This window comes from Dipodomys ordii, unplaced genomic scaffold (assembly GCF_000151885.1).
Source record: "Dipodomys ordii isolate 6190 unplaced genomic scaffold, Dord_2.0 Scaffold36, whole genome shotgun sequence".
Taxonomy (NCBI): domain Eukaryota; kingdom Metazoa; phylum Chordata; class Mammalia; order Rodentia; family Heteromyidae; genus Dipodomys; species Dipodomys ordii.
The window spans coordinates 6,066,511-6,087,175 of NW_012267252.1; the positions used below are offsets into that span (position 1 = coordinate 6,066,511).

The 20,665-nt window shown below is 46.9% G+C and overlaps 1 protein-coding gene across 2 annotated transcripts in view; it reads left to right on the plus strand.

Annotated features, from left to right (window-relative positions):
• Sufu (suppressor of fused homolog (Drosophila)) overlaps positions 1-20,665 on the plus strand; it is a 95,865-nt gene that overhangs the window by 69,777 nt on the left and 5,423 nt on the right. For both annotated transcript variants that reach the window (XM_013017629.1, XM_013017631.1), the window contains exons 9-10: positions 9,906-10,040; positions 12,461-12,599. In XM_013017629.1, the coding sequence (XP_012873083.1) occupies positions 9,906-10,040; positions 12,461-12,599 (274 nt within the window). The remainder of the gene's footprint in view (positions 1-9,905; positions 10,041-12,460; positions 12,600-20,665) is intronic.

Consider the following 20,665-nt stretch of genomic DNA (forward strand, 5'->3'; position numbering starts at 1 on the left):
TCTCCCTCTCCTTCTTCTTCTCCCTCCTCCCTCTCCCTCCTCCTCCTTCTCCTTCTTTCTTCTTTCTTCTTCTTCTCACTGTGTTCTACCTATAAAAGACCATAAGGACCTGGGAAGGTAGCTTGGTGGTAGAGTACTTGCCTAGCATGCACAAAGCTCTGGGTTCGATTCCTTAGTACCACATAAACAGAAAAGGTCAGAAGTGGTGCTGTGGATCAAGTTGGTAGAGTGCTAGTCTTGAGCAAAAAGAAGCTCAGGGATACTGCTCAGGCCCTGCGTTCAAGCCCTAGAACTGGCAAAAAAGAAGAAGAAGAAGTTTGCCAGGTACAGGTGACTCATGCCTGAAATCCTACCTACTCAGGAGGCTGAGATCTGGGGGTTGAGGTTCAAAGCCAGCCAGAGCAGCAAAGTCCATGAGACTCTTATCTCCAATAAACCACCAGAAAACTGGAAATGGCTCTGTAGCTCAAGTGGTAGAGCAATAGTCTTGAGCTGACAAGCTCAGGGACAGCACCAAGGCACAGAGTTCAAGCCCCATGATGGACAAAAAGATAAATAAACTCAGCATAGTGGTACATACCTCAGTACACAAGGGGCTGAGGTAGGAAGAGCTCATGTTTGAGGCCAGCCTGGGTTATGTAGCAAGTTCTAGGCCAGCCTGGGCTATATAGTGAGACTCTTCGTTTTTTTGTTGTTGTTGTTTTGTGTTGTTTTGTGGGTTTGTGTTTTTGTTTTTATTTTTTTGGTTATGGGGCTTGAACTCTGGGCCTGGGTTCTGTCCCTCAGCTCTTTTGCTCAAAGCTCTACCACTTTGAGCCACAACTCTTCTGATTTTGAGTGGTTAATTGGGGATAAGAGTTTCACAGGGACTCTTCTGCCTGTGCTAGCTTCAAACCATGATCCTCAGATCTGAGCCTCCTGAGTAGCTAGGATTTCAGGTATGAGCCACCAGCACCTAGCATGAGACTCTTCTAAACAAAAACAAAAAGTGCAGGAGGTACTCACTAATCCACAGTGGGGTGAAGAACTTGGGGTTGGGGGGAACAACCTAAAAGAGGCCCTGGAAGTCTACATACCAGTACACTGAGTAAAAAAATGGCATTTTAGTTTGCCTGGAAACCTATGAAGGTCCAGGTTGGTGGAAACTGCTAGCTAGAAGCAACATACTAAAATTCAAGTGCTACACGAAGATAAGGAACACAAACACAACCAGAAAAAATAAGTACCACTTGATAATTAGATTAGCAAATGAAAACTAGAAAAGAAACATCACAAAACAACAAAATGATTAGAAATCCTATATATCTTTCAGTATTAACAGTGAATGTTAGATATAAAATGGTGAGTTGAATTAAAAAAGCAAGACCCAAAGCTGGAGGCATAGCTCAAATAGTAGATGGCTTACCTTTAAATGTGAGGCCCTGAGTTAAAATCTGTTTTTTTCTTGTTAGTTTGGGGTTTTTGGTTCTAAAACAAGACGCAATTATTTGTTGCCTACAAGAAACTCAATGACAAAGGCAAATACTATCTTAGAATAAAAGGCTAGTAAAAGATGTTCCATGCAAATGGATCCCAAAAGTGGGCAGGGCAGGATAGCCAAGTGCCAAGGGTTCATGCCTCTAATCCTAGCTACTTAAGGAGGCTGAGGGCTGGGAAGGTGGCTCAGTGGTAGAGCGCTTGCCTTGCATGCATGAGGCCCTGGGTTCGATTCCCCAGCACCACATAAGCAAAAAAGAAAAAAAAAAAAAAGGAGGCTGAGATCTGAGGATTATGGTTCAGTACCAGCCCAGGGAGACAAATGTGAGAGACTCTTATCTTCAATTAACTAGCAAAAAGGCTGGAACCGGAGATAAAGCTTCAAAGAAAACACTCCAGTGAGAGGACAAAACAGTCCATTAAGAGGAGATAACAAATAAAGTGTATTAAAAATATCAAGGGAGGGGCTGGGAAGGTGGCTCAGTGGTAGAGTGCTTGCCTTGCATGCCTGAGGCCCTGGGTTCGATTCCTCAGCACCACATAAGCAGAAAAAAACCGGAAGTGGCACTGTGGCTCAAGTGGTAGAGTGCTAGCCTTGAGCTGAAGCACTGAGGGACAGCGCCCAGGCCCAGAGTTCAGGCCCCATGACCGGACCCAAAAAAAAAAATATATATATATATATATATATAAAAGGGAATTTTTGAAAGAATCAGCTAAACGGGTGACAGTGGTGTGGAGTGGGAAGCCTGATTACTGTTCTAGTGAACCTTGCAGAATTGTTTGGCACTTTAAACTTTAAAAAAGCAAACACTGGGCATGGTATTGCATGCCTGTAATACCAGGAGGATGAGGAATTGAGACCAAGGAAGGAAGGAAAGAAGGAAGGAAGGAAGACAGTAAATGAAATTATATTGTGTGAGCTGTTATAATTTGCCTTGCCCAACGGGGGAATAAAAGATGACACATTCCAGATAAAAAGTGCAACATTGGCACCAAGCAAGCCCAGGGGAACTTCAGCTTCCCCAGCATCAGACTAAGAGCTGGAGATGAGCAGTAGAGAACCATCTGACAGTCCCTGCGGAAAGCCTCTGACTCAGAGATTAAGGAATTGCTGAGGGGAACTCAGCTGTTGATCTAATTCTGACCAACAGGAGTAGGATAAGGTGGGAGTGATAGCTCTGGGAGAAAATAGCTGGACAGGCTACAGTTCAGGAGAGAAAACTATAGGCCTCATTAGAGCAGAACCTGGCCAGTAATCCCAAGAGGGAGTCCATGTAGCCTTTTAGGGGCTTTATAGAATCTTAAGTAAAAAGGAGGGTTCTCTGGCTGAGATTGGAAATTTTTTGGCTTATACAAAATGAAACCAGTTAATTTCCCCTCTGTAGTCCTCCAAAAGGCCAACATTTTGTGAATCTCCAACTTGAGATACACATATTGCATCCAGTCCTTATTGTACCTCTGTTCTGTTCTGCCCTTTCCTTTCTTTGTTTGTTTTTGGGGGTTTTGGGGTTTTTTTGTTTTTTTTTTTGGTCGGTTGTGGGACCTGAACTCTGGGCCTGGGCGCTGTCCCTCAGCTCTTCAGCTCAAGGCTAACCCTCTACCACTTGAGCCACAGCACCACTTCCGGCTTTTTCTGCTTATAAGGTACTGAGGAATTGAACCTAGGGCCTCATGCATGCAAGACAAACATTCTACCACTGAGCCAGCCCCCCTTTCCTTTCTTTAACTCTTCTTTTTTCTTTCTCTCTTTTTTTCTTTGTGTCATTCCTGGGATTTGAACTCTAGGGGCTATCCATTGAATTTTTTTTTTGCTCAAGGATAATGCCCCATAAGCTGGGCAGCCAGTAGCTCTCGCCTATAATCCTAGCGATTGAGGAGGCTGAGATCTGAGGATCTCAGCCCAGGCAGAAAAGTCCCTATGAGACTCTTATCTCCAATAAACTACTCAGAAAAAGCTGAAAGTGACACTGTGGCTCAAGTGGGAAAGTGGTGGCCCGGAACACAAAGAGGCTCAGGGATAGCACCCAGGCCCTGAGTTCAAGCTCCAAGACCACCACCAACAACAACAAAAAAGGCTAGTTCTCTACCACTTGAGCCACAGCTCCACGTCCAGCTTTGCAGTGGTAGTTGGAGTTGAATCACACAGATTTTCCTGCTGGGTTGGCTTCAAATCTCAATCCTCAGATCTCAGCCTCCTGAGTAGCTGGGATTGATTATAGGAATGAGCCATCAGAGCGTGGCTTCTTTCCTTTTATGTGTAGAGTTGAGACAGGGTTTCACTATGTAGCCCAGGCTAGCCTGGAACTCACCATTCTCCTTCATCAGCCTTCATCAATGCTAGGGTGATGTTTTAACTGGTATCAGAAAGAACTGGGGTTTTGCCTCACATTTTTTGGTGCTCATTGCATGACCTTAGGCTAGTTATGTAGGTCTCTGGGTTTCAGTTTCTTCATCTTTAAATAAGGAAAATAACTCCTATTTATAGGAGTGTTATGAAAATGAAAGGACAAAAAGTACATAAAGGGTTCAACACAGGACCTGACACTAATATCTACACTCAATAAAAGGCATCTTTTAATATTATGCCTAGTTTCTCAAGAACCTACAGGAGGCATGTATCTCTAGGGACCAGTATAGGCATGTAGAAATTCTTCACACAACTCAAATTTCTTTTTGGAAAATGTAAACAATAGTTGGAAAAGAGGTATATTATACCAGCACAGAGGTAAAGGACAGGGTCAAGTCAGGTGTGGTGTATATCTGTAATCCAGCACGTAGGAGGCTGAGAGAGGAAAATGAAGTGTTTGAGACCAGCTCGTGTGCATAGTGAGACTCTTTTTTTTTTGGGGGGGGGAGGTCTGGTCGTGGAGCCTGAACTCTGGGCCTGGGCACTGTCCCTCAGCTCTTCAGCACTAGCTCTACCACTTGAGCCACAGCGCCACTTTCGGCTTTTTTCTTTTTGCTTATGTGGTGCTGAGGAATCAAACCCAGGGCCTCAGGCATGCAAGGCAAGCGCTCTACCACTGAGCCACCTTCCCAGCCCCATAGTGAGACTCTTATCTCAAAAAGAAAATCGAAAATAGGTAAGAAGTTGAAACTCAAGAACTGAGTTGTAAAAAAAAAAAAAAAAGTGTTATGACCAGGAAAAAGAACTTCATTTTTGTACTTCCATTTGGAGCAAGATGAATGAAGCCTAGACCTCATTGTTTAGATGGAGCAGGGCTAATCAGTGGCAGGGAGAGAAATTTTTACCTATGTCATATAAGCTTCTTATCTCAAAACAAATGCCTTATCAGCCTAGGAAGTCACACAAGTAGTGACAAGAAGACGACATAGAATACGTTTTCAAATTTCCTGGTCCACATGTTTGCGCCCCAGAACACCAACAGTAACAGATGAGAGTCACAGGTTGTTCTTTGAGGGAACAAAGAAAAATGTTGGCGAATGATAGGACTCAAAAACTCCAAGATGCCAAAAGCCATCTTGCACTCTATAGACTAGTGAACTTGGTGTCATTCTCAGAAAATTCTGGACTAAATTATTTGGCAAGGAGCTTGGAACATAGCTGTGAGAAAAAGTAAAGCTTAAGAAGTGCTTACTTCTCTAGTTGACAAAAGAAGTACCATGGCCTCTCATAGGCAGAGTTAGCAAAACATTTTGATAGTGCTCTGACATCATTATAGGCAGGTAAAAATGTCCAGAGAGCATCCAGGAGGGTGAGAGGCTGGTGATGGCAAGAGTGGGGTTATTTATAATTGGTTGGATGAACATACTCTTTAAGACTAATGATGTCAGTCTGTCAGGCTGTCTGCCTTGTCTGGCCTGTTCCCTGTTTAATCAGAGCCTGGGTTGAAAACATCCATGGTGAGTTTATCAATTTTGTCAGTGATATGAAGTCAGGAAGGATTGCCAATATGACGGATGCCAGAGTCAAGGCTCAGAATCATCTGAAATGCCTGAAAGCCTAGCCAGATACTGCAGAAGTTTTCTGCTGTTAGCTCCAAATAATCAACAGTACATACTGGGTGGGAAAGAAGAGGTCTAAGGGCAGCCTGTTGGAGAAAGCTGGAGGGAGGCTTCATTGACAGAAATAGTATGGTATGATTGGTGGTATGATGAGCAAACAAAGAACAGATCATTTGATGACAGTTTTCATAGAAATTAAGTACCCCAAACAAGAGATCATAAGGCCTATGATCTGCACTAGTTAGACCACATACTGTATTTATTCCTGCACATGACATTTTAGTTCCAGACATAGCTTTGACAAGCTAAAATAAATCCAAAGGAGGGTGGAGGATTTCAGAACCTTGGAAGTTGGAAGTTAGGGCCCCAGATCCTAGAAAGAGAAACTATTACTGGGATGTAGGAGCAGCCTCAGGAAGTCAAAAGATTGTTGTGGGCTTAAAATATTGAGTGATGCCGGGCGTCAGTGGCTCCTACCTGTAATCCTAGCTACTCAGGAGGCTGAGATCTGAGGATAGCAGTTCAAAGCCACCCCGGGCAGGAAACTCTGTGAGACTCTGATCGCCAATAAACCACTCAGAAAACCAGAAGTGGCACTGTGGCTCAAGTGGTAGAGCGCTTGACTTGAGCTGAAGAGCTGAGGGACAGCGCCCAGGCCCAGAGTTCAAGCCCCACAACTGACAAAATAAATAAATAAAAATACTGGGTGATTTGAGTGTCAGGGGTTTGAGAATTGCAGGAAGGCATATTGTGTTCTGTAGATACAAGATGGCTTGGCCAATGCTTCCCTCAGTCGAGCAAAGGCTCCAAGAAGTTTGGTTGACTTTTCCAGTGCTGACTAGGGCTTCCAGCATCCCACCACAGAAGTCAAGAGCCCTCTCAAGCCCTTTCTTAGAAGTCTTGTCTCCTAAGCTCAGCAGGTGAACTGACCTGGCCACAGGCAGTTGGATTCTAGGCCCCAAATAAAGGCAAACAAGTTTCTGTTAAAACATTCTTTTTTTTTGGGGGGGGGGTCCGGTCGTGGGGCCTGAACTCTGGGCCTGGGCGCTGTCCCTCAGCTCTTCAGCTCAAGGCTAGCACTCTACCACTTGAGCCACAGCGCCACTTCCGGCTTTTTTCATTTTGCTTATGTGGTGCTGAGGAATCAAACCCAGGGCCTCAGGCATGCAAGGCAAGCGCTCTACCACTGAGCCATCTTCCCAGCCCCTGTTAAAACATTCTTGAAGGCATAGCAGAGACTTTAGAGGCAGTCTCAATTTTAAGCACTTACTGCAATGAAGATACTATTTGATACTTCCTAGAGGTCATCTCATCTAGCGGACATCTCATCTAGTTGGTGTAGTGACCTCACTGTCTTTAGTCCCAGTGAGAAAAAATACATTAAAGTTTAGAGGATTGAGTCTTTTGCCCAAGGTCACATAGGACTGAAAGCTAGAATCTCTGCATTTGGCCACTTTGCCTCATAGAGCATGCCTCTGGCCCCATGTCCCTAACCATCCTCTGTGGGGATGGGGTATGCCTCCCTAGGATCCTTTTTCCTTCTAGTCCCCAAAGCTCAGCCTTCTCTCCTGGGAACTCTGGGAGAAAACAGCCCAGCTGAAAAATTAGGCCATGCTGGCGAGCACACTACTTATTTTTTTATGACTAAGATTAAGCTGACAACCATGCAAAACATTGCAAACCTGTGTCGGCTGCAGATTTAATACCTCACCCAGCCCACACAAATAATTCATGCTTCTGCATCAATGTCCAGAAAAAAACAAATCAGCAAAAAGCTGAGCTCCAGCGTGTGTGGAGCAGCCGCGTTTCCATTGAAGCAGCATGCCGGAAATACCCAAGCTCCAGGACTGCAGATCTAGCATTTTGCAATTTTTTTTTTCTCTTAAAAGATTAAAGTATTTTTTTTCAGATGATTGAAGGTTGGTGGGAGGTGTAAATGTGGGCACTTGTCACATTAATTCTTCAGATGATTAAGTTCTTTTCCATTTCTTTAAAGCTGTTTGCAGTTGGGTTTGATGTCCTCGTTCTGGGTGAGTGTGTTGTGGCAGTTACCAAGGTGACTTTAGCTGACTTTCAACAATTTATTTTTCCCTCCAGCTTGAGACTCTCTAGCCCTATGTGCTGTTGATTCTTCTCTACCAGCCCCCAGCCCACCTCTTCCTGCTATTCATAAGCATTTTTGCCTGGGCCACAGAGGTAGGGATCCTCTAGCAGGCCCCATCCTGGTCCCTGTGGGAAATATAGCAGTGACTGAGTATAAGAAACTGTTACCAGGCTGGGTGCTGGTGGCTCATGCCTATAGTCCTAGCTACTCAGGAGGCTGAGATCTGAGGATTATAGTTTGAAGCCAGCTGAGGCAGAAAAGTCCCCATGAAACTCTTATCTCCAATTAATCACTCAAAAGCCAGAAGTGGAGCTGTGGTTTAAAGTGGTAGAGCTCTAGCCTTGAGCAAAAGAGATAGAGATAGTGCCCAGGTCCTGAGTTCAAACCTACAACTGAGGAGGAAAAAAAAAAAGCTGGGCTCATAACTGTAATCCTATGTACTCAAAAGGCTGAAAGTTGAGGATTTCAGTTCAAAACCAGTCAAAGCTGACAAAACACTAAAATTCTTAGTTCCAGTTAACCAGAAGTAGAGGCGTGGCTCAGGTGGTAGAGTGCCAGCTATGAGGGGTACCCTGTCTCCCAGTGAGAGTACAAGGCTACAAGCCCCTGTATTACTATAAATAGACAAATTCCCTTATGACTTTAGGCTTGTTACCTCAGCTCATTTGTAAAAGGGTTAACACAGCCCACCTGGGTGCTGGCTGTGAGGTTGTGTTCAGAGGAAATGTTCATAAACAAGGCTACTGTTGTTTCCTGTGTTCCATTCTTGTTTGGGGCCCAGGGCCATGCATATCACCTCTGAGCCCATCAGTAGTGTCTGGCTGAGATGTGATATTCAGTATTGCCCTCCTCAGAAGACAGAGTAGCCAGGTAGAAAGAAAAGAATTGTTCAGAAGACCAAAGTAACCGCATTGGTCTGCTGCAGTCCAGTTCCGTGGCCTTGGATGCCTTGCTGTGTCCCCTTTTTGAAAAGGGAAGAGGTAGATTAAACAACCTCTGAGTTTCCTTCCAGTCCTGAAATACTGTGACCCTCTTGGCCATAGAGTTTGTTTCCCTTCACAGGTCTTGTGAAAGAAGCACTTGCCAAGGAAAGAGCAGGGAAAGGCAGTGTCAGAGGCAGCTTTAGGAAACCTAAAGAGAGTCAAATGTTGGGGTGGATCCCTCACAAGGGAGGAGACCAGCTAGGGGCAACTGTCCCCATTACCTGGGAACCAGAGCTTTCCAAACTCCTGCCTCTGCTGGGCCCTGCCTGCCAATGCTGACCTCATACCTGGCCCCAGGGAGGAGCTCTGCCTGTTGGCACTTCATTGGCTGTGGGCCCCAGTACCCAACCCCCTCCCCACCACCACCACCACCACCATTGTGTGAGGAGGTGGGGCCTGCCCCTGGGTGGCAGTCCAGCCCAGACATCCTGGGTGGCTTCTGCCTGCGGCTGGAGTGATAAATAACTAGAGTTCCTCACCCAGTATTTTGATGGACACTTGGGGAATTGTTCTGAGATTCACAGTCCAAACCAGAATCCAGCCTTTTGAATGGGATCAGTGACTGACCTTTATTTCCTGCTGAGGCAGATTTGAGAGGTTGTCAGATAGGGGCAGCTGAATTTGAAAGAGCAAATCATAGAATGCTAAGGGACCCTGTGACCCAGCTGTGGGACAAGCTGTTGGTGGTGAGCCAGGCAGGAGGGAATGTGAGGCTGCAGAGATGGCTTAGTGTAGCTAAAGCCACTATCATGAGGAATCTGCTACAGTCTCCTGGGGACCTGAAGTTTAGCAGGGTGGGAGTCCAGGCCTAATAGTCTTGTTCCTAAAGACTCAACTTTACTCCTCAGTGAGGACTGTGTCACTCCTTGGCTAAATGAAGGATATATATGTTACTTCTGTGCCTGGCCTTTAGCAAGAGTGGGCATGCTCAGAGCCTTACCGGAGTCAGCTGGACAGGAGGCCTTAGAGCTAATGTCATAGTGTTCTCCCGTGCCAGCCTTGAAGAACAAAGGGTCTAGGACTCTAAGGAAAGATGAATGGGGCTCCCTGGAGCAAGCCATTGTAGCATGGATTTTAACACAGTGTGGTGTTAGTCAAAAATGTAGGCTTTAGATCCAGACCTACCTGAGAGAAAATACCAGCTCTAACTCCTTGCTGTGCAACCTGGGAAAGTTACATAGCCTCCCTGGTCCAAGTATGTTCACCCTTGTGGCAACCCTCAGTGAGAAGCACTTGACACACAGGCTGGCACTTGGCAAGTGCAGGGTGAAGTATGGCTGCTGCTATCATTATCAGGACTTCAACCAGGAACTCCCATCTTGCTCCTCCCTGTGGTTTTCATTATGTGCTGAACCTGTTCTGTGCTTGCTTTACAGGAGCCGCAAAGATAGCCTGGAAAGTGACAGCTCCACAGCCATCATTCCCCATGAGCTGATCCGCACCCGGCAGCTTGAAAGCGTACACCTGAAATTCAACCAGGAGTCAGGAGCCCTCATTCCTCTCTGCTTGAGGTGAGCCAAGATAGCGCCACTGTCCGGCTCAACCTGCTATGTAGCTCAGCCCTGCAGCACCTAGCTTGGCCTAAGGGACATTTTGGAGCCTCACCATTCTTCCTTCCTAAGACATATCCTCTAAAGCTCTCCAAGGGTCACTGGGCCTATGGAGAGCCTGAGCAGAGTCTGGGACTTGGGAGGTGAGAAGGCTACTTGAGGAGTTCCACCTTGGACCTGTGAGAGAGCCTGGGGACTATGTCACTGGCTAAGTAGTGCTCTCCCTGCCCAAGCCTCTGGGAGTAGTGGGGTAGTTAGTCCTGTAGATATTGTCTAGAATAGCTACAACTCTTAGGCAGTGGCAGCCTCTAGGTCACAGGCAAGCCTGTGACCACAGAGCCATGTTGGTTTCTAGTCTGGCTGTTTAGTTAACAGATCTTCCTTCAGAATCTTAATTCCACAGGAAGTAGATGCTGTAGAGCTCTCCTTTGTCTAGAAATTGTCCCTCAACCCCATCCCCTTAAGGAATTTCAAGGGAATCTCAGATGCCCCTTGCCATTTCCCAACCCCAGTGTCAGGAATGACTGAGTCACCAGTCTCACTGGGTTGTCAGGGAAAGGGTTCTGGTAGGTTGGACTTCCTGCTGCTGTTTTTCCCACACAAAACACTCAGTTCTAGACACCCAGTGGCCAATCTAGCAGACTCCTTGAGGGACCAAGAGGCCCAGCTGTGTCCCTTCTGTTCCTGTCCAGAGTCAGAGCCCAGCCCTTGGCTGTCCACTTAGGCATACTGCACTGGGCTGGATCTCTTGCAGCTGGCTTCCTCCATGCTTTGGATTTCCCTCCCTCACTGTGCTAACAGGGGAGGTAACAGGAATCACTCTAAATGGAGGATGGTAGCAATAAGAGTTGCATAGCTTGGACCTGCCCACTGTCCCTGACACCAAGGGAAGGAATGTAGAAGGTAACCAGTTTTGGCCAGCCACCTTGAGCAGCAGGGCAAAGATATAAAGTGGTCAGAATAAACAGGACCCTAGCTATGTCTTCCCAAGCTGCTTCTTGAGTACAGGCTCAAACCTTTAGATCTGGTTAATCCAGGGCTCCTGAAAAAGCAAAGTGCTGGTTTTGTTCCTTTGCTTGTTGGTTGTTCCTGCCTGCTCTTCCCCAGGTATATTTCCAGACTGGTGAGTAGAAGATTGACATCTCGCAGCTTTCTCAGAGTGACACCACTTGGCCTCAGCCTTTTTTTTTTTTTTTTTTTGCCAGCCCTGGGGCTTGAATTCAGGGCCTGGGCACTGTCCCTGAGTTTCTTTTACTCAAGGCTAGCACTCTACCACTGGAGCCACAGTGCCACTTCTTATTCTTTCTGTTTATGTGGTACTGAGGAATCGAACCCAGGGCTTCATGCATGTTAGGCAAGCACTCTACCACTAAGCCATATTCCCAGTCCCTACAAACATATTTTAAAAAAGAGAGGGTGCTAGGAATGTGGCTTAGTGGTAGAATATTTGCCTAGCATGCATGAAGCTCTGGGTTTGATTCCTCAGTATCACATAAACAGAAAAAGCTAGAAATGGTGCCATGGCTCAATGGTAGAGTGAGTGCTAAGAAACTCAAGGACAGTGCCCAGGTTCTGAGTTGAAACCCCAAGACTGGCAAAAATTAATAATAATTTTAAAAGGGGCTGGGAATGTGGTTTAATGGTAGAGTACTTGCCTGGCATGCATAAAGCCCTGAGTTCAATTCCTTGGTACCACATAAACAGAAAAAGCCAGAAATAGCACTGTGGCTCAAGTGGTAAAATGCTAGCCTTGAGCACAGAGAGGCTCAGGGACAGTGCTCAGGCCCTGAGTTCAAGCCCCAGGACTGGCCAAAAAAATTTAAAAAGTAAATTAAAAAAAATGTTTGTGGTCTTTAGGACCATTATTGATATGTTACAAGAAGCTCAGGAGCATATAGAAGATTCTTCCTGGACACTAGGAAGTGTCGTGCTGTGAAAGCACTAGGACTCATTGGTTAGGTGCCACTTTACCTCCACCTTCTAAGTAAAGAGGACATGATTCTCTCTTTATTTTGAGCATGACCCTGGGAATATTGCTGACTTCTCTCTCTGGCCTTAGTGTCCTTACTAGTAGGGAGGAAGGTGACAGCCCCTACTCCTGAGGCCCTTTGAACCCTGATCTAGAGTTGTCTCTGCTGGCTTGGAGCACTTTGGAAGGATTTCATTAGAGAACTGATGTTGGAGGCTTTCCTTTGACGATGCTACAGTGAACATGTTCGATTATAGTCCCATTAGAAGGCAAGTGGGCCATCAGGAGGCCATTTGCCAGGTATCCTGCTCCTCAGAGCCATGGTCCCATGGTCCCAGAACCTCTGCTAGGCCTGTTATGATTTAGGCTATTTCCATGCCTAGCTCCTCACTGTCTCTGTGTTCACCCCCAGGGGCAGGCTCCTGCATGGACGGCACTTTACGTATAAAAGTATCACAGGTGATATGGCCATCACGTTTGTCTCCACGGGAGTAGAAGGTGCCTTTGCCACTGAGGAACATCCTTATGCAGCTCATGGACCCTGGTTACAAGTGAGATGACTCCTTTTCTCCCTGTCTTCTTTCCATAGGCACTTCTAACTGCCTGCCTTCCCTTAGCAGTTCTTGGTTGTTTCTCTTCCTCCTCCCTAGGCTGGTTTTGAGTTGCCTGTTGGATTCAGGGCCTGAGGTCTGTATGTGGTCGTAGAGTGTTGATAATGCTGCCAATCTTGGCAGCTCCAGGGCCATTTTCAGGCCTTATTCCCATCACCTAAAACAAGTAATCACTCTCTTGGCTATTAGTAGTTGTGATTCCTTTGGAAATCTAGGTGTGAGAAACCTTAACACTGTCAATATCTTCAGTAAACCAACATTCAAGAAACCAAAGGTAGAGCTGGGAATGTGGCTTATTGGTAGAGTGCTTGCCTAGCATGCATGAAGCCCTGGGTTTGATTCCTCAGTACCACCTAACAGAAAAAGACAGAAGTGGCACTGTGGCTCAAGTGGTAGAGCGCTAGCCTTGAGCAAAAGAAGCTCAGAGACAGTGCCCGGACCCCAGCATACAGGCCCCAGGACTGGCCAAAAAAAAACACCAAAGGTGAGACAAGGTAGGGAAGCCACTCTGCAGCAGCTGGATGGGAATCTCACCAGAATTCATAAGAAGTAGCCATCTGTGGCCAGAGCCTCTCCAAACCAATCTAATAATGCTTCCATTCTTCCTGATGGAAACCTAGATTGTCTGAACGGAAACCTGCTGAGTTATCTAGAGCACATTTTCCTTCCTCTGCTCTTCTGCTTCAAGTAGCTTCAGAGCTGATGTTAAGCAGAGAGCTAGGGCTAAGAGCCATCTTCACTTCCTTCTAGCATCCAGCCCTACCTAGGTCTCTAAGATGTGCTCAGTATGGTCCATCATACTCCCTTTTGGCATTTGTTAATTGGGGGTAAGAAAAGAAGAGTCAGTCACAGCCTTATCTCTCAGTATCAAGAAAAAGACTGTACATCACTTTTATAATAACAATTAAAAGGCCAGGTGCCAGTGGCTCACACCTGTAATCCTCGCTACTCCGGAGGCTGAGATCTGAGGATTGTGATTCAAAGCCAGCCCCGGCAGGAAAGTCCATGAGACTCTTATCTCCAATTGACCGTCTGAAAACTGGAAGTGGTGCTGTGGTTCAAGTGGTAGAGCACTTGTGTTGAGCTGAAGCGCTCAGGGACAGTGTCCAGGCCCAAGACCCATAACCAACTAAACCAACTAAAAAATAAAAAAGGAAAGAAAGGGAATCTAAGGAATGAGAGTGTAGCTCAGTGGCAGAATGCTTGTCTAGCTTGCTAAAGGGCCTAGATTCCATTGTCAGCACTGGGCAAGGACCAGGGAGGGGGAAAGGGAGAGAGTGAGTGCCTGACCCCTGATCCAAAAAGTGAGCCTGTTTATGCTGTGTTGGAGAGATCATGGTAGGGAGATTGCAGTAGGAAGAAAATCTCACTGATTTTGTGGGTTTAATCCAGTCTAGAGGTCTGCAAAGTATATGTATACTTTTGCTGTGGGCATGTTTTTGTCTGTGTGTCTTCTTATAGCAGTTCTTCCTCCTTTAGGCCAATCCCTCCTTCCCCCACCACCCCCCCCTCACACACACACAGCAAAATCCTAACCCTTAATTAAAACAAACAGCAAACAAAGGATACCAACCACACTCCTCAGACTAAGCTGAGGTAGAAATGGAAGCTAGTGCTTTAGGGATATTGTGTTCCATAAATTATCTTGCCTTTTTCCACTGTTGTTATTACATTGTTTCATAACAAAATTACTTTGAACCATAAAGTTATAAATACATTTTAAAAGTCCCACTTGGTAACATTAGATTTCTGACCATGTGGTGTTGGTAGTTACTGTAGCAAAAGCTCTGAAGTGTAACATTTGAAATTCTCCCAGTGTAAGTGGAAAGGGCCTCTGTTACCCTCACGACCTGCCCCCAGCCGTGTCTCACTGCCATTACTGCCTCTGCTGGGAACAGAGGGTTCAGACCTCTTCCCTGGGCAGAACTGGTGAGGAGGTGAAAGTTGGGACCTATAGGAAACCCAGCCTTTGAAAGATCGTAAGTCATCATTGCAGACATTGTGCTGACAGATCTTGACCGATGTGTCCTAATGGTGCATGTGTGTGGATTTTTTATGGATCAAGTGCATTTTCTTGGGGAAGTAGGGACTCCCCAGCCTCAAAGAAGAAAATCCATCCAGTTCTCTTTTATATCCCCTACTCTGAGCCTGCATTGGAATTCTGATCCTCTTATGATGTCTTCTTGCAATATGAGATGGGCTAGTCAGCATCTCCAGTTTTCAGCCTCCTAGGAACCTCAGTCCCCAGAGGACTCAACAAGATGGTGCGTGTCTCCTTAAACATCTGGAAGGAAGCCTTCTGGACCCCACTCCCAATTCCCAAATAGCTTATCTCTAACTGATTCTCTAGCTGCTGGCTTTCCCGCTCCCAGCATCACAACCCCTCACTCCCTGGCAGCCCCTGAGTGAGCCGGGGCACTCAGCACCCGCTGACTCCCAGCACTCAGACCCCTCCCGTGGGCTGTTGCCTGGGGAACCAGGGAGCGGTGGGAACGAGCCGCTGGCCTCAGCATGTTTCAATAAAGTTGCTGTGCTGGGAGCTGCTTAATCAAAGGCCTGTGTTATGGGCTCATTAGTGTGGTCCACCACGGACCAGCTCACAGGAGAGCTCCTGGGAAGGCTGGCTGTGGCCCCCCTCTCCAGGCATGCACCCTTGATCACCGAGGGGTTTCTCAGGCCCTTTTCGAGGAGCCCTGGGAAACCCTCTGACCCTGCCCCAAACAACAAGGTTCTCAGCACTGGAGCCAACACCCACGCCAGCCCTCCTCCCCTCCCTTGAGCAGTCAGCATTTTCTGCCTCTGACTGCCAGCCGCCTTCCCCTTTAGGGTCTTGCCTCTGTGGTCACAGGCAGCTCCTTGGCTTGTGAGAACCTGAGCTTGTAATGACTTGTGGGCCTCTAGGTCTCCTTTGGAGGCTGCCTGTCTCCCCAGGAGTCTGCAGATCGGGGTTAGACTCACACTCACCGGGGAGGCCCATCTCCCTGTGCCAGGAAGGTGTCAGATCTCTAGAGAAGGTGGACCCAATACAGAAAGCCTACCCTGGCTCCAAGCAGCATCTCTCACTTTTGGGATTCAGGTGCCAGCCCTCTGGGGACAGAAAATCAGGAAAGAGCTAAATGCCACAGATACAGGACATGGAGGGACCCAGACTTCCTTTCTATTGGCTGCCACGTGAACTCCCCCTCTGGGTTGCCGCTAAAGTGCAAGGGCAGCTATGATGTTCTTGCATCAGCCTTTAGCAGCCTTGGAAGCCCTCACTACCAGCCTTGGCACCTGGCTCTGGCTGTCAGCCCAGGCCTGTTATCTCTAGAGGGAAAGCAAGGCAGAGACACCCTGCATGGGGAAAATGACAAAGGAGAGCTGAGAGGAAAATGCAAAGGTTAGGAAACCTGAGCTCCTTTCCGGAGTTTGTGGAGTAACTGCAGACAGGTCCTGAACCCACCTGCTCCTAGACCGGCACCTGCTTTCTCACCTTGTACCATCTCACGGGAACCCAGTCCAGGGAAGTCAGTGTGATGGTACATGGAAACATGGGGAAGAGACAGTGCCAGGAAGGGTGTGGTAAATGCACATGCGTTCAGAGTTGCTCTAGAGGCAGGGTTTGGCTCCAGTACCATGCTCTTCTCTTTCCTGAGAAGACTTCTGCCTTTGCTGTGTCACCCTTGTTGAGGTGGTAAAGCCTGTCATCCAAGTCTAGAGCTTGACAAAGTGGGTCTTTTAGACCCTGAGGGAAAGCCTGCCAAACTCTTCTTTTGTCCCTCCCTCTCCCAGCATCCCCTCAACCCAAGGTGTTGGTGAACCTCCTCTGTGGTCTGTTGATATCAGGCTGTCTTCTCAGTTCAGCCTGGCCTAGAGCTGAGTAGTTTCTCAGCCCCAGAGGTCATAGAAAGGTCACATCACCAAACATGAGAATAGATTTTTAGCCTCTGCTTGTTTTCTCAGCTGTGTGGTGTCTGACAGCTCACCCAGGCGGCGCTTCTAGTCCCAGCCACCAGTCTCTAGCAGTCCGATGGAAAGTCACTTGCTTGGGAGAAGACATCCGAGCTGTTCAAGCTGTTCTACTACTTCTGGACAGGCTAGAAACCACCACTGAGTTCTGCCCCAGACCAGGGACAGACTACCATTCCTCTCCAGACAAGTCTGCACTTTCCATGGCAGGGGAAGGGCCACCCATGTGGATGCTAGGTAAAAGGTGGCTTGGGACTCCCTAGCATAGGCCCTGGGTAGCTCCTCTTTAATGTCTGCCATTTTTCCTTTCACTGGTGGACTGGCCACCCCTCTTCCCCTTAGATATCTTTGCTTGGGCTGACCCAAAGACCTCATTGTCTAGAGGTGTGCTTATGAAGCTTTAAAGCCCTACATTGTGTTTGGGGAGGTACCTTTTCTTAAAGAAGAGAATTAGTTTGTCCCCAGCAACCAGCAGCCTGCTTCAGGCCACCAAAGCCAATTTCCCACCACTCCCTGAGAACAGGAAATGAATAAGGCCTCCCTCTGCCCCCAAGCTCCCCCCCCCCAAGCAAATGCCTCTGCCCTTCTCAGTGTAGGGGTATCTGCAGGCTCTATTCTAGCTTTTGTTTGGCCTGGATAGGGGGAAGGGTCACAGTAAGCAGGACAGTTTGCTGGTCCCTGTCACCTCCACTGCCATTGTGGGTGCCAGTCCAGCAAATTGGCAGGCCCTGCCACTGTAAACAACATATTTCCTTCCATGAGAGAAGGAATGGGAGAGAAAAGAGAGCCAAACTTGTTGGGAAGCAAGAACAACGTGTCAACATGTAGAGCAAACAAGACCCTGGACAAAGTCTGAATTGTTGCACTGAGGGGAAGGAGTAGGCATCGTTAACCACTCAGAAATATCATTGACCACAGACATTTGAATCAAATCAGCATCAGATCTACAGCAGCAGAGCCCCTGTTGCAGCAAAACCTGGCCTGCCCAGGGCAGCTCCTGACAAAAGATCACATTTCAGGTTCTTTTCTGGAACTTGCTGAGGCCTATAGAATTAAGAGGTTATTGATAATCCCTTACCACTGACCAGCCGGGCTGGTCTGTTAACAGCTGGTGTGAGTCCACTGGAGTGAGTTGCTGGCCTAGATTCCAAGCCCCTGCCCACCCTCCCACCCTATGACAAAAGGTAGGAAAGGCAAAGGCAATACAACTCAGCCAGTCAGATGGTAGTGGTAAAGCCTGTGCCCAAACCCTTTCCCCTCTGGGCCTGATTCCCAGCATTTCTCCCCACTATGATCTCCTGGGGTGCCTTTAAAAAATTCAGTTGTCAGCCAGTGGCTCAAGCCTGTAATCCTAGCTATTCCCAGAGGCTGAGATCTGAGGATTGCGGTTCAAATTCAGCCCAGGCAGGAAAGCCCGTGAGACTTTTATCTCCGATAAACTACCAGAAAGCCAGAAGTGGAGCTGTGGTTCAAGTGGTAGAGTGCTAGCTTCAAGCAAAAAAGCTCAGGGAAAAATACTCAGGCTATAAGTTCAAGTCCTCAAACTAATACAAAAAAAAAAAAAAGCTGATTTGGCCTTCAGTATTTGATTCTATGGCCTAGAATCTCCATATATTTATTTTTAGTTATTTTTTGGGGGGGGATCCGGTCGTGGGGCTTGAACTCTGGGCCTGGGTGCTGTCCCTCAGCTCTTCAACTCAAGGCTAGCACTCTATCACTTGAGCCACAGCGCCACTTCTGGCTTTTTTCTTTTTGCTTATATGGTGCTGAGGAATCGAACCCAGGTCCTCATGCATGCAAGGCAAGCGCTCCACAACTGAGCTACCTTCCCAGCCCCTCCATATATTTAAAAAGCCTCCCCAGCTAAAGGCCTGCAAAATCACCTGATACATGACATGACAGATATATAGATATAGATATGCTTCTCACAGCTGCCCACAGCTGTCTGCTTATATTGATAATTACGTATGGCCTAAGAATTATGTTATAAATAACCAAGTGGCCCTTGGCAGAAGAAAGATTCCACACCCATGTTAGAAGGTCTGCCAGGTCAGGCACTGTTCTGAAGACTAGGAGATTGTCTCTTCCCAATCTCCTTCTTCCTGTCTCCTTCCTGTTTGTACAGGAACCTAAGTGTTTTATGCCTTCACCAGTGCAAATATAAAAGGGTGCTGTTATCATTATCATCATCACTATTCTGTTGCTTGTTTCTGTGCTAGAAGAACTGTTAAAATGTGTGGATTCATCAGGCTGTTCTAGAAATTTGCCCCAGTGGCCTGACTTGCAACCCCTCTTAGAATTTGGTTTGTCTTCCTTTCTAGTGGTCAGCCTATTCTTTTAGCAGCTGTGTATCTGACAGTGGGGGGGGGGGAGTCCTAGCTCTGTTGAACTGAGTAGGTGACAGGTGGTCAGAAGACATATGGCTAGCTGGTTTTGGATTTGATGGTTTTCCAGGCCATTCCTAAAAGCTGCAATTACTCTTACCTCCCCCTGTTAGAGACAGAGAAGTCAGTCTGAGAACCCAAGCTTCTAGAGTTGGGGTACCTTCCCCAAACCAGAAGGGGTGCCTACCATGACAACTAGGTCATTCATTCACTGTTCTAAAATATGGGAGATCGGCCATTATCACTGTTACTGTCCTAGCCATTCCTATTATTATTTATAGCAGAGCCAGAGAGCTCCACAGGGACCCAGTGAGTTTCAGGAGCTCCAAGCCCCAGACCTGCACAGGCTTTTCCCACAGTGGTACCACAACGGCAGGTCTGTTCCTCGGGAGAGCTCCCAGGAGCTCCTCCATCATAGCTGTCTATCTCCAGTGTCCTGTTGATAAGATCTGTTAACATTCTCAGCTCCAGCTCTGAAATACACAAAGAACAGGGCCTGTTTGTTCAATCTAAGCTTCTAAGGTTTAACTCCCAAAGGAAATTAAATTAGGTGCCTGGAGCTATGACAGTCTGTCGTGTTTCTTTGCAGAGAATGTCACCCTTAATATCGTGCAGATCTTGTGTATAATTTTCCCCCTTTAATTCTTTTTAAATACTGTGAGCTTTTCAGCAGTAACCAGTAAATCACCAACAGTAAAAATGGAGGAAGAGCTAGGATTTGTCCCCATGTGGGGTCTTGCCATACCCTCCACCAACTGAGTCAAAATAAATCCACACAGATAGTGCCAGACTTAGAGGTAGCTATGCTAAAAAGCCTTCATAACCTACCCTTTTCCAGCACCATTTCCAGACCTTTGTCAGAGACACTGGCTTAGGACAGGTCTCAGGATTGGTTACCTTTTATTGCAGAAAAATTTCCTTTGAAATTGAGTAGCCATGTCTCTGTAAACCCCCTCACCCTCCTATCTTACCCCCCAAATCTATTTACCACTCTGGTAGAAAGCTCCTCCCTTCGAATTATTTGTGAGTTAGAAATGAACCCTGCCTACTCCAGACTGGAGCCATTGTAATATAACTGGGTTTGAGGCATGCTTATGTTTGTTCTAGCATTTGCAAAGATGGCAGTAAGCCCTGGAAATGCCAAAAATACGAATGTGACTTTTATACTACTCAAGTCAACTGGTGATAACTGGTAGAGAAACTCTGGCCTCTGTGGCATACACCTTGGGGTAAAAAGAATAGGAGAGCCAGGCACTGGTGGCTCACGCCTGTAATCCTAGCTACTCAGGAGGCTGAGATCTGAGGATCACAGTTCAGAACCAGCCCGAGCAGGAAAGTCTGTAAAACTCTTATCTCCAATTAACCACAAGAAAACCAGAAGCGGTGCCTTAGCTCAAGTGGTAGAGTGCTTGCCTTGAGCTGAAGAGCTGAGGGACAGCCCCCACCAGGCCCAAGTTCAAGTCCTACGACTGACAAAAAAAAAAAAAAAAGAATAGGAGGAAGCCAGGCACTGGTGACCTTTTTTGCTCTCCTTTTCTCTTCCCTCTTATCTCACAGTGTGGGAATTTCTGCTTTTATCACAATGGACAACTCCCAGGGGGAACCTGATGGCCATTTTCTCAAGTTCTTGATTTTCAACCTTCTCACTGGGGGAGTTTACCTCAGTAGAGCCCT